This window comes from Cnephaeus nilssonii, assembly GCF_951640355.1.
Source record: "Cnephaeus nilssonii genome assembly, chromosome: 4".
Lineage (NCBI taxonomy): Eukaryota > Metazoa > Chordata > Mammalia > Chiroptera > Vespertilionidae > Cnephaeus > Cnephaeus nilssonii.
The window spans coordinates 74860482-74875148 of NC_137075.1; the positions used below are offsets into that span (position 1 = coordinate 74860482).

At 38.5% G+C, this 14667-nt stretch overlaps 1 protein-coding gene across 2 annotated transcripts in view; it reads right to left on the reverse strand.

The window, feature by feature from the left end:
• Window positions 1-14667, reverse strand: part of ARMH4 (armadillo like helical domain containing 4) — a 102311-nt gene that overhangs the window by 69917 nt on the left and 17727 nt on the right. For both annotated transcript variants that reach the window (XM_079767637.1, XM_079767636.1), the window contains exons 3-4: window positions 13934-14188; window positions 11522-11734 (exon numbers count right to left, since the gene is read on the reverse strand). In XM_079767637.1, coding sequence (XP_079623763.1) covers window positions 11522-11734; window positions 13934-14188 — 468 coding nt within the window. The remainder of the gene's footprint in view (window positions 1-11521; window positions 11735-13933; window positions 14189-14667) is intronic.

Genomic DNA, 14667 nt, shown 5'->3' on the forward strand with positions numbered 1-14667 from the left:
TGAAGGCTAAAGATCTCCCTTTAGACATCCCTTTACCTTCATCTTATAACTTTTGATATAATAGTTCACTATGATTCAGTTCTAATTATTTTTATTTTCTACTATGATTTTTGCTTTGATCCATAACTTTTTTAAAAAGGTTTGGGACAATTTATCTTCTTTTCTTTTTCTAACTGAATTGAACAGCCATCAGGGAATGTGGCCTGCATGTATCAATTCTTTGAAATTTATTGCTTTATGGACAAGTACATAGTTTTTGTAAGTATTTAATGTGTGCTTGAAGATAATGTGTGTTCTGCAATGGTTGGATACAGTATTTTATATATGTCCATTAATGCATTTTGTGTTAAATTTTATTTTGTTGGAAAATATTTTAGCAAATCAAATTCAATACATAAAAAGAACTATGCATCATGACCAATTGGGTTTACCCCAGAAACACAAAGCTGCTTTAGCATTTGAAAATCAAACAGTGAAATTCACCATGTTCACAGAAAAACCTTATCATCATCTCAATAGGTGCGGAAAAGGAGATGCAATAAAAGCATTTGAAAAAATCCAATATCAACTTAGGACCAAAAAGCAATTTTTAAAAAAAGTTCTAGCAAACTAGGAAAAAAGAGAAAACTCCCTCAAGTGGACAAAGACATCTACAAAAAAACCCACAGCCAGCATCAGACTTAGTCCCCTTGCATTTACTGTCACTATTGATATATGAATTTGTTCTTTTATTTGTCCTGCCTTTTCTGTGCTTTTCTTTCATGTCATCCCACTTGTTTCTTTGTGCTGCACTCTCTATGATGTCTTCAAATTTATCTTCCAGGTCACCAACTCTCTTATTGCATACTTAACCATTTAATCACTGAGAGTTTTCCCCCCAACGATTATATATTTTTATGTTTTGTTTGGTTCTTTTTAAAAATCTACTGGATCATTTCTATTAGACTCTTAGGACTTGCTAATTTTTATGATTTCATCTTGTATTTCTTTAAACCTTTTACACATGAATATTTTATATTCTATTCTGATAGCATTAGTATCTAAGGTCTTAGGTAGGGAGTAGGCCAATCAATTGTTTGCCTTTTCTGCTGACTCTCATTCGTGGCTGTCTGTTTCCTTGTTTGCTGATATTTTATTACAAGCTTATATTTACTTGGTTTTTATCTGTGGAAAACCGATGGATCTCAATTGGGAATGATTTTTTTCCAAAGAGGATTTAATTTACTTCTGTAGGAAGTCAAGTTGTGATACAAACTAGGAACTACTTTATTCCCCTTTTAAAGACACAGGCTTAATGTGGGAATTTGAATCCAGGTCCCTCTTTTTGCTACTCGCCCAAGAGTAGACTCCTGATATTTCCCTTTCTCCTCGAGCCCCTTTACATTTCCAGTTTGCTTACTCCTTATAGTTCATTTCTTGGGTTTCAGCTCACATGTGAGATGGGTCGAGCTGAAAAGTGCAATTCATTAAAGCATACGTTTTACCCAAGATCTATTCATTTTGCTATGGTAGGTTCCGTCATGTGCCCGAACTACAGAATCGAACAGTGACCTCCTGGTTTCAACCACGGAGCTATACTCACTGGGCCAAACAATGTGCTTTCAAAAGCACCCATGTCTTCTGCATTTGAAGTGCAGCCAACAAGTTGAGTAAGAGCCCTTATTGGCTTTTCAAACTCCACTTTCAAATTCTCCAATTTCAAACACTCAGAAGAGCATCTGTAATCTGGGGTGCATTTTAAAATTAGATAGCATCTCAAGTGTTACTGTTCATTACACATTCTGCTTTAGACATTTCTGTTAATTTATTCAGTTCTCTCTGTTTTAAATGCCTCCTCACAGTGATTTTTAAAAACCTCCTATATTAATATATACAAATTTCGTGAAAACTTCTTACTAAAGTTTAAACTTCCCATGAGCTCTATCATACTACATATAATAACTAGAAACTTCCTCCATTCTAACCTTCACAATATTTAAAAGGTACATGCATGAGAAAATAGAAAAGCTTGAGACAAGATAATCTGTTCACTTCAAACACCAGTTGCAAAATGGTTTTCTTGGGTTTGTTTTTACTTTTATATAAAAATTTTACTTTTATTTAAAATTCAGTATGTTTTTTAAACAGAGCATAGTACAAAGTACTTTTGAAATAGAGCTTAGGAAATATCCAAAGCTTATTTTCCCCCCCAAATATTTCCCTTGAGTATTCTTAAGCCATCTTTCCTATAATCATCTAATGACTTTTTTTTTTTTTTGGACTTAACCTATATTTTACCCAAATAGTCCTAACAGACATATGCATAATATTCCATCTACTAGCAGCAGAATACATATTTTTTTCAAGGGTACATATTCTTGAGGATAGATCATATGTTAGGTCACAAAACAAGTCTCAGCAAATTTTTTAAACATTGAAATTATACCAACTATCTTTTCTAACTAAATGCTTTAAAACTAGAAACCAATAATAGAAGGAAAACTGGAAAATTCACAAATATATGGATATTAAACAACTCACTCCTGAACAACCAATGGGTCAAAGATATTTTTAAAAGTCTTATCTTCCAGCCATTGCTTCCAAAACTCAATTAACGTGGCCTCTCACTAGTTCTTGATTTTTAAAAATCTTTTCACATTTACTACTAAACTTTTGTTATATTTCTTGAAGGTTTGGTTCATATATATCCTCTTCTTATCTTTTCTTCATAAGTTTTGGTGATAAATCTATTTTTTTAATTACTTTATTGATTAAGGTATCACATATTTGTCCTCATCCCCCCCCATTCCCATCCCAAACCCCTCCCCACGCATGCCCCCCCCCCCCCCCCCCCGTTGTCCGTGATCACTGGTTAGGCTCATACAGTTGCAAAATGTTTTAGATTCAACCCACATTTCAGGTAGATGTTTAAATCTTTCCTTATTTTGTTTAATATTACTTCCTTTAAATTAGAGGAGTCTGCTCTTGATAACATCATCTCCTATATCTGGTTAGCAAGTGCATAACGACCCTCACATTTACTGGTCATGACAAAATCCCTTTTCAGCCTTAATGCCATATAATTGGTGTTCTCCAATATCTTTTATAAATCCTACCCCAAATCAAATTCAGTTCTTAATGGATTCAGCCCAAGAGCAATAATTGTAAGTTTTAGGGTCTAACTCCTGTTCATTAAACAACTCACTTTGGATTCAGATGACAGCCTTTCATGTTTTCCCCTTCGGAAAGTAAGACTACAGCAATACTACTCTATTTCTCAAGAGAGCTATAGAGAGAAACATAAAAGCTATACTAATATTGTACCTATAAATTCTGAACCATACAGAATAAACCTTTCTCTTCAATAATTTAGTAGTCTTAAAGGAATGTTTGCTTAAAGCAAACATATACAGAACTTGTACATAAAAATCCACATATACTCAAAAGATAAATTATAGGTTAGTTAGGTTGAATGTCAATTTTTCAAAACTATATCTGAAAGTAGATTTCCCCTTCAAACTTCAAAACATGACTCAACTAATCCAAAATGAGATTTACATATTAATTTGTGTGAACATGTATGTTTTATCATACCTCTGTGCATTTAGCTCCTGGAAACCAGAGATCATGTCTTCTCTTTTTGTGCCCCACCTCCCAGGATCAAGCACTGTGCCTTGCACAAACCAAGTCCTCAATATAAGTTGATTGAACAGAAATAAAATGAACAGCACTTTAATTATCTTCATCTTCAAAATAGATAATAATTCCTTTAAGGGCTCTGATATAATTTTTGAATATATATTCTGTATATGCTTCCAATGAGTAGATATCAACTTCCTAAGGAAAATCCAACTACATGTTTTAGTCACACTAGGGTGGGGGGCTGGCCCCACAGGGAAAAATGACCTTTGTACAGACTAGCTCCAATAATGTTCCCAGAAAAGGGTCTCCCTCTTCTCACCTTTCCTTTCTTTCCCTCCCTTCCACTCTGGCTTCCCAAAGTGGGTTGAAAGAATCACTTAAGTTTATTGACTTACCCTTACCTGCCTGAGTGCAGAGGTTGGTATGGATTCCAACAAGAAAGAAATAAAATAATGTTCAACCCCACCACGGGATGCAAGCAATCTAAGCCAATTCCTATTGACTTTCTAGCAAAACGTGACTGGGAACCGCTGCTTCATTCACATTAAAAGGGCTCAAGTTCAGGCCCTAAGAAAGCAGTGGATTTAACATAGTAGCAACAACAAATAGGGCAAGTCAAATAGGAAGCACATCAAGTAAACAAAGTAATGCTCCTAAAACCACCCACTCCATCACTGATCACCATTTACTTATCAGGTGCCTACAGGCCACTGTGGACACAAGGCAGAAAGATCTGACTCTGCCCTTGAGGAGGTTTTGGAAAATCCAGCTGAGAGCACAAACTGAGGGTCAATGGCTGAAGACATCCACTTTGGGTGTGTGCGTTCATAAAAAGAAATGATAGGCAGACGCTTGAATTCATCTCCAACACTTTTTTTAAAAAATCAGAATATTTCACATAAAAGTCAGAAGTCTCAGCTTATCTTGGAAAAAATTCTGAGATCTGGCATCACTGAGCTCACATTCTCCTCCTGGTAACCATTCGGGAGCAGCTGCCTGAATAGGAGGGAGTGTGTGCTCCCTACTGCACCACTCCCTGCTGTCTTAGGCACCTTCCTTTTTTCTCACTTACATTACCTACCTGGCCCCGGACCCAGGGTTGCAAGGAGAGGATGTGACTATTTCATTATAACAATTAACCCTGGTGGCCCTCTTTAGGCGCTGCACCCCTGCCTGGATCCGCTGTGAAGGAGGAGAGGAAGAGGATAAGGAAGGGGAGGGGGGAAGGAGGAGGGGGGCGAGGAGCAGCAGCGATTCTCTTATGAACACATTGAACACGGAAGATGGGAAGCTCTTAGCCAGGAGGAATAATTCGCTGCTTAAATACATCACGGAGAAAAATGAAGAGATCGCTCAGTTTAATGTAGAACAAAAAGCAGAGAAGAAAAAGAAGTTAGAGGATGAAAAACTCCAGTGGAGCCAGCAGAGGCTGGGGGCGTGGAAAGTGAGAATTAAACTCTATCACTGTTTGGAAAAGGGCAAGCCCTCAGCAGACAACTATTATTTTATTCCTTTCTCTCTGGAAAATGAAAAATCCAACCGTTTCTTTCCCTTTTGCTTTTGCCCAGAAAGGAAAGGTTGGTAAGTGGTAATTTTTTCAAAAAAATTTAATACACAGTAGTACACGATAAGTGATATATATATATATATATATATATATATATATATATATATACACATATATATATAGTTATAATTGGTAAATGATGCAATATTTATTACGTATTTAGTACTTAGTATGTATTTGCCCAGGTCATGCATGTACTTACTACATATGCAAGATTTCACCTTATTCTCACACCAATATCCCTGCTTTACTCACAAGGAAAAACTGAAGTCTAAGGAAAGCACATAATGGGATCGAGACCTCAGTGCTTATGCACGATGATGCCGGGACAACCCCGCTTATGCCCATTTGAGACCAGCACCAGAGCTAGTGCCACCACACTGCTCATCGCGGCGGGCGGTCTCAGAGGCTTCGTAACGGAGGAGGAGTTTGAGCTGAACTGTTTCCATTTCCGCTTCCCATCTTTTTAACTTGAACTTCACAGCCCTCTGTTTACCAATATAGCTGTAAGTATTATTTGCCATAGAGTGTAACCAGAGGACCCTATTAGCATAAAGGCGTATTGTGTGGTGGGAACACTGCGATATTGCCTAGACGTGAATCATGCCCCGCTTTTAACAGGAATGGGATTTCCTCTGAAAGGTGGGATGGACATGGTGTCAATCATGAAGCGGTCTGGCTGTCAACTGCCCAGGGACTGAAGGTGCGTCCTTCAAGCAGGGAAGTCGGGACAGACAATATGCGTAATAATTGATTGCTAGTGTTTAGAGTGCTTTCCACCATTTTCCATATATTTTCCAAATATACGTATATGGGGTCGGAGGGTCCCTACTCAGTGATGGGCCCTGGATGAAATTTACATCTTGATCTCGGCTCTTCTATGTGGAGGCAGGGATGGGGAGGAGGAAACAACGAGGCACCGAGAAGCCAGAAAGCCCGACAAAGTGCCTGACAAAGTTGTTGCAGTGCTTTGGGTATAGAACATACAAAACTTCCTCAGGCAGAGCATGGAATGGGAGCATGGAATGAGTCCTGGGAGCCTGTTAACTAAGGTAAGATCAGAGGGGGCTGTGTGCCTTTTGAGCCTAATTCATTTTATGTTTCTTTTCTTTTTTCTGATTTTATTGCTTTGTGTTCCCTTAGGTTGGAGCCAAATAGTTTTAAATTTCCTACAAATTTCAGTTGAAAAAAAAAAATGAGAGTTTTCATCTGCGTTAGAGTTTTAATAGGAAAGGGGGCTCAGAGGGCGTGAGCAGCAGATACCTTGAGAAAATCCAGAGGGAGCAGGGTCAGGCCCTCTGTGTACCTGGACAACCTCCTTCTCACGCTAAAACCGTGGAAGTCCTTTATAGTGTTTTTATAAAAGAAATTTACGTAGAATATTTTGTTTGCAGGCATCGAACCATGTAGAATGGAGGTAGAATGGCTGAAGAAGAAATGGCACTGAAGATAAATGCAGTCAGAATCAATGTAAATCTTTCAGGACAAATTGAATGTCTCCACGTGTGAACATGTGAAAATCTCCTAAGGCCATTCACATTAATGCATTATATTTTTCTTCCAATTTTTTCCTTTGGGGATATGTATGCATTTCCATGGTAAGGCGTCTTCTCATGCCAAAACAACCTCATGTTATGAATACAGTCTGGGAAAGTGCAGTTGATGATTCCCACATTACTTCATACATGGTTAAGATTTCTAATTGTTTATACTCCAAGGCAATACAATTCTCATGTTTACACTAGTAAAAGGAGAGTTATATCTATCACTATATTGAAACAAATCATGTCTTTTAAAAAAAGCCTTAATTTTCTGCAAACATCTAAAATGTCTTTGAAATCTCCACAGCCCAGGATGCAGTTGCAAGCTACATGTTTGCTTCAACAGCTGCATAAAAGCCCCCACAAGGGGAAGCCCTGCTTGGACCAGTGCTCACAGGGATTCTCAACCCTGGGTGTGAGCCAGCTGGACCACTCAGAACCAATCCTTTGGCCTGGGATTCTGAACATTTCCCTCAAGACAGACATGGCCGTTTCCTATAAATGAAGTATTTGTGAATCCAAGGCTAGGTACCTGGTTGACTCTGCTACATTGAAAAACAGCCACTTCTGTTACTAAAAACTATTCTTAAGAAGTAACTTCTCTACCCAATAAGCTAAATCAGAAAAACCTACTCGATTACATGTGTAAAGCAATTGATTGCTAGTGTTTAGAATGCTTTCCATAGTTTTGGATTCATCACCATTTATTTTCTTTTTATTATCAATAGAATTACCTATATACATACATATACACAAGTCTATACACCTAAACACAACACAAAAGACTCACAAGCATAAATATCAATTCCTTATTTCTGTAAGCGAGATATTTTTCTACTTTCTATCTTGCATTTCTGTTATTTATGTACCTGTCTTACTTCTACTAAAATTTATGCTCCCTAAAAAGCAAGATCTACCCCCATTTCTTCTTTGTATTATCTAAATCACCAAATAATTATAAAATGCACACATAAATAAATGAATATATAAAACTACTGAATATATACAAAGTTAAATTCTTTTGTCATCATTATGTAAAATTTCATGAGTGTCTATGGGCGAGTTTACTAAGCAGTGCTAACTTTTTGGTTTTGGGCAACGAAGGTGCAAAAGAAATGATGGGAAGAATCAACTCTAGAACAATGTTTACTTGAGGTGATTATACCAATAAATTAATTCCTTATATTAAAGAAGCATACTAGAAAACTGAGAATGATTTCTGGTATCTTTCTTCAACAGAATATTTTGTAAGCAAAGCTTTAGGGTAGTATATCACAGTATGGATTTTAAATACTTTTACAATACCACTGGCTATATTAGCAAACATGTGATGACCATGCTGAGCGCTACGAAATTTACTGTACATCCTTACAGAGCACGCGGGTAGTTAAGAACAGATCTATCATAAATGCCAGAGAAAGTATGATGATTTCAGAACAAGACAATGAAGGCAATCAATAACTGAAATCACCAGCAATTCTGGGTTTCACAGTGTCACATAATACACTCGAAAATAAGGCAAAGATTAAATTGAGTACTCTACTCCACATCTTCCCCACTTGTATATCATTTTAGTGGCTCTGCTTCTGAGACAAAATTTAATCCAAAGCATTTCCAAGAGCAAAGGCCAAACTTGAGCCCATTCTTAACAAAATTAGAGTGAACATCCTTAATTTCATATTAGTAGGAGTGATAGTTCAAATTCACCACACTCTGCTTGATCTTTAATATCACAATCTATATAGCAGCACCCAGAGGTAAATCACATAAACTTGGCCTCGGGATGAGATTTTGAATGCTCCTTTTCATTCATTCATTCCAGCTGCCTTCTGAATTGAGAAGTTACATGAGAACTGAGAAAATACTTTTATAACTGCTCTCTGAAAATGAGTACTGGGAAGATCCCAAAAATTGATGTTTTGAATTAAAGTGCAGGTGAAAAGCAAACATTTCTCTCATAAAAATTACATGAGTTAAGTATCCTCAGTGGAGCTATTAAAGAAAAACATCTCTGAGACTTCTTCATAATTCCATTTAAAAAAATGCGTTTCCCAATTCATTTCTAGTTGACCAATAAGAGAAAGAGACAAAACACCTTGACTTCAATACCAACTATGAGGCACCACACAGACAAAGATACTATACAGTCACTTGAATGAAAGTATGTTTTTCAAACAAGAATTTCTCCTGAAATTTCAAACCAAAAACATCATTTTTAAGCCTTGACAAGGATCATAATTTAGATAAAAAAGCTGACAAAATATATTCTCAAAAAGAAGTTGGAATTGAGTTGTGTAGAAAACCTAAAACTCCAGGATACCTTCAACAAGTTAAGAAAATTCTCACACAGTTCAATACAACTGCCATCATCTACTAAATTTAGAAAATTATTGCAGTTTCGCAAGTATAGATTATTCACAAATATAATTATTTCTTCTCTGATTTAATAAGCCCTGCTGGGTAAAGCTGTCATCTCTAATTCAGGTTAATTTGGGGAAAATGGCTGTTTCCAGATGGCATTGTGAGCAGAGAGCTAATAGGAGACTGAGCTCAAAGTCATACGATTTTTATCTTAATGGGAAGTGCAAGAGCTGCTAGCCTCTGAGCTCGCTTTGATCCATTTCTTAAAGCAGCATTCTACTATGGAATTCTCCACATCACTCCTAAAATGTCATGTTTCGCTGTCAGAAAACTACAGTGTAACCCTGAACGTCTGCAACAGAGTCTGCTGCAACCTGGCTGAACCACCTTCCCTGCTGTAGAGCAGACGAAGTACAAGATAACAGCAGAGCCTGTCTTCACCGCATCAACCACATGGCTAATTCAGTGCCTAAAGGTTACGTGCCTTCCAGATTAGTTTAAGAAACTTGGGTCCAGCCCTAACCGGTTTGGCGCAGTGGACAGAGGGTCGGCCTGTGGACTGAAAGGTCCCAGGTTCGATTCTGGTCAAGGGCATGTACCTTGGTTGTGGACACATTCCCAGTAGGGGGTGTGCAGGAGGCAGCTGATTGATGTTTCTCTCCAATCGGTGTTTCTAACTCTCTATCCCTCTCCCTTCCTCTCTGTAAAAAATCAATAAAAACATATAAATAAATTTTAAAAAAAGAAACTCGGGTCCAGCCAGTGTGGAACCAGAAGGTCATGGTTCGATTCCTTGTCAGGGCACATGCCCAGGTTGTAGACTCGATCCCCAGTGAGGGGTGTGCAGGAGGCAGCCAATCAATGATTCTCTCTCATCATTGATGTTTCTATCTTTCTCTCCCTCTCCCTTCTTCTCTAAAATCAATAAAAAATGTATTTTTTTAAAAAAGAAAGAAAGAAGCTCAGCACTACAAATCTCTGGATATTCTGCACCTCCAGCCAGGAGCTATTCACCTGCCAAAATGCTGATGAATGAAACAGCCTTTCATCATATTCCCAGGCTTCCTGTTTGGCAGCTGTGCTCCAAGCATCTGTTTCATGCTCAACGCCAGTGTCTTGGAAAGAATAATCTGGCATGAATTTCTCAATCTTAACAGGGGAGAAGACTGTCTCTTTCCAAACAGTGAGACATCCTAACCAGGAGATGTTATGAATAAAACAGAATAGCCCGACATGAACAACCAGAGCAGTGTTATGAAAATACAATCCACATTAAAACTTCCATCCAAGAAAATCAGATGGGGAAACTCAAGTTTTCCATGTAAACCAGTATTCTCGATACAACTGCATATTTAACGCACCTCAAACACTCTTTTAAAATGTGAATGCCCGGCTGGCATAGCTCAGTGGTTGAGTGTCAACCTATGAACCAAAAGATCATTGGGTTTTTTTAAAAGTTCCCCAAGGTGATGCTAATGTTCAAATGGAGTAGAGAACTACTGATCTAGACCAGGGGTCAGCAAGCTTTTTCAGTAAAGGGCCCTATTGTAAATATCTTAGGCTATGTGGGCATTCAGTCTGTCCCAACTACTCACTGCTGCTCTGGCACCAAAGTAGCCACAGACACTACATAAATGAACACGTGTGGCTGTGTTCCAATGCAACTTTCTTTAGGAACACTGAAATGTGAATTTCATATAACTTTTCCATGTCACAGAATACTATTCTTCTTTTGTTTGTATTTACAATAGCAAAGATCTGGAAAGAGTCTAAGTTCCTATCAGTAGATGAGTTGATATACACAATGGAATACTATGCAACAGTAAAAAAAAAGAAGAATCTCTTACCCTTTGAGATAACATGAAGGGACCTGAAGAGTATTATGCTAAGCCAAACGAGCCAGTAAGTGAAAGACAAGTATCACATGATCTGGTTCATATGTGGAATCTATTGAACAAAATAAACTGGCAAACGAAATAGCTCCAGAGACATGGAAGCATGCAACAGACAGATGATTCTCAGAGGGAAGGCGGGTGGGGAAGAGATTAACCAAAGAACTTACATGCATATATGCATAGCCCCTGGACACTGACAATAGTGCAGCGAAGGCCTGAGGAGAGGGTGATGGGAAGGAGGGGGTTAATGGGGGACAATAGGGGACATCTGTAATAAATTCAACAATAAAGATAAATTTTTAAATAAATAAATAAAAATTAAAATGCAAAGACCATTCTCAGCTTACAGGCCACAAAAAAACAAAACAAAACAAAACAAAAAAACAGATGGCAGGCCACATTTGGCTGGGCCATAGTTTACTGACCCCTGATCTACACTGCAGGTTGAATCCACGTCTTACTCTTTTCTCAATACATCATTGCTCAGTGACTCATTCAATCCGTCCTAGGAAAGATTCCCTTCAAAGCATGGGTACCTTCAGATTCAAGTTGGTCCAGGCCATATGGGGCAGCTGTATTAATATCGCTAACGGATGGAACAACGGTTCTTCTCTCAGAGGATGCCTCAGAATCAGAAAGTGCTGGGGAGATGCTGGGTGCCTCCTCCATTATTCCAGGGGGTGTCACGGGAGAGCCCAAAACTGGTGTGAACAACTCCTCTTTTGGCCCTGTGACTGTGTCCATTAGGTCTGCCAAACACAAGAGATAGCACTTGACCCAAAGATGATCATGTTGGGAAATGTACACATGTGTTTTTACTTTATACGCAACCCGTGATTAATGACACTTAAACCAGCTCCCCCTTTCCAAGACAAACACTTCATCTTGCAGGAAAATATACTGTCTCAAACCAGAACTTTGTTTTTAAATTTCAGTCTCCCATTTATTCTATTGACAATATTATGGATTTAATGTATTACCAAAAATAGAAAAATTTATTAAATGGTATACCAAAGACTATTTTATTTTATTTTTTATTAAGATATTATATGTGTACATATCTTACCATTGCCCCCCCCCCACCCCAAAGACTATTTTAAAAATCAAGTCAAAGAGTAAGCGCCTAGATCTGTGTCTGGAATCTGCTCAAGTTCAAAGCAGCCAAATTTAGCGCCAGATCTTCCCAAATCTAAAAATTCTATGAAAGTAGCATTTTGCAAGCCTGGATTGGTCATCAGAATCTATTGAGATAATTTTTTTAATGTCAATTTCATGCTTTCCACATATCCCAACTTACTGAATCAGAATCTCCTTAGTGGTAAAGCCTGAGAAAATATTCTTAAAAGCTCCCAAGATAGTCTCACATATATTGTTGTTGGGAGTATAAATTGGTGCAGTCACTTTGGAAAACAGTGAGCCATTCCTCCAAAAGTCAGACAGTCATATACCTTATGGCCCAGCAATTCAGTTCCTAAGTATATACCCAAGAGAAACTCCTCCACATGCACAATGGAGAATATGAAAAAGAATACTCATGGCAGCAAGGCTCGCAATAGCTAAACCTGGAAATGACCCAAATGCAAATCACTAGGAGAGCCTGGAGGAAGACTGAATGAATAAACTGTGATATATTTTCATAATGGAGTATTAAAAGCAGTCAAAACAAAAGAGCTAGAGTAAGTAAATCTTGGCCATAGAACATTAAGGAAAAAAAAAAAGTAAGTCCCAAAAAGACTACCTACAGGATAATACTGATTTTATAAAGTTAAAAAAAAAACTAAAATTTTTAAATGTATAATTTTAGGAATAAATATAGATGCAATAAAACTAAAAGGAAAGGAAGTCAAGCCCAGCCAGCATGACTCAGTGGTTGAGTGTCGACCTATGAACCAGGAGAGGTCACGGTTCGATTCCTGGTCAGGGCACATGCCCGGGTTGCGGGCTCGATCCCCTGTGAGGGTTGTGCAGGAGTCAGCCCATCAATGATTCTCATCATTGATGTTTCTATCTCTTTCTCCTTCTCCCTTCCTCTCTGAAGTCAATAAAAACATATTTAAAAAAGAAAAAAGAGGAAGTCAAGGAAATGATGAACACCAGATTCAGGATGACAGTAACCGTCAGAGGAGGAAGGGGTTGAGATGGGAAGGGTCATGGGGTTACATGTAGATCACTGACAAGGCCCTGGGGGATTTCTGGGGAGGGGGGGGAGGGGGAGGAGAATAATAGGATTAGAAGGCATTTATTACATTGTTAAAAATAACTCAGTTAATAGATAAAAGAGGGCTTTACTTGAACCAATGATGAGACAAACATATGAGGCCCCCAAAAATAATTAAATAATAATTTTGTAATTATTAAAAATTACAAATTTAAAATTATTGACAATAATTTTTGTCATCCTGATAATCACCCAAATTTGAAAACTTCACTGTCTTTAAGATATCAGAGCATTTGAGGCCCTCCTATGTAGAAAGCAGTGTGTATACATTATTTCAAACCCTTACAATAACATTTAAGATAGATAGGCATTATTTAAAGATGAACAAACCAAGGCTTGAAGACATTAAGAAACTTACTTGAGGCCACAATACTAATGAGGGCCACAGCTGGGATTCAAACCCGCGTGCTTGCTCTCTTCGTCTCTCCCCCTTTAACAACTCCGAGCAGCCGGAGCTGTCCAACTCGGAGAGAGGTCTCGGGAAGTGAGGCCTTCCTCCAGCCCCTAAGATAAGCCACCAGGAGATTTTTCTTGGGAACTAACACCTCATTCTTTGAGGCTGTGTGACATCTCTCCAAATAAGAGTTCGCCCACCTTCCTATTCACTCTCCAGGTGTGTGCGCATACCCTGGTGACAGGGCCACCATCTGCCTCTCTCATTCTATTGCTCATTGACCCACAGGGAAGATCCACCCCCGTGACACTGAGTCCCACTCCCTCCCTTACCGACCTTCCACCGCGGGAGTAACTTCGAAAGACAGAGGCGCAGCTGTGGTTGAAACTGCAGTGGCCAGAGGCTCCCATCTTCTCGACAGCTGAGTAACACCGGGGACATCAGACGCGGCAGAGGGGGCCTCTTTTCCCTCCTCGGTCTCACCACCTCCTCTGCTCACTTGGAGGGGAGACACCTGTGGCTCCCGTGTCACCCAGGAGAAAGCGGCTGCTGCCTCTGCAACGGCCGTCGGCAGCTCTGGACCGAGGGCGTCTGAAAAGAGGGGAAACGACGTTTTAAAATAGATCAAGTTCCTGTACCTCAAAAAGTCACTATATAATTGATACATTGAAAAAACCATCAGATAGCTATTTCAGGGGATGGGAAGGCAAAGGGATCGCTCAGGAATAAAATGCCAGTAAATACATGCTCTCGGTGCTGCTGCTCTCAGGAGTAGTGAGTCAATCTCAGACAGAGATAGAGAAGGTCACAGAAAAAAATTTAAAAAGACATAAAAATCTAAAACAAAATAGGAAGATCAACTGAGCTCCCTTTTATGATTTTCAGCATAATCAGTTTGTTAAGAACTAAGTCGCAAAAATTCTCAGAAGCATTTGTTTAAATTAATTTTCACACTGGCAATTTTGAAAGTTAGCATTTTGAATTAAAGGGATAATAATTCCAATAATTAATGTTTCCTGACTTTCTATTAAGGCCAAGCACACAAAAAGCTAAGTGCATGGTGGACATTA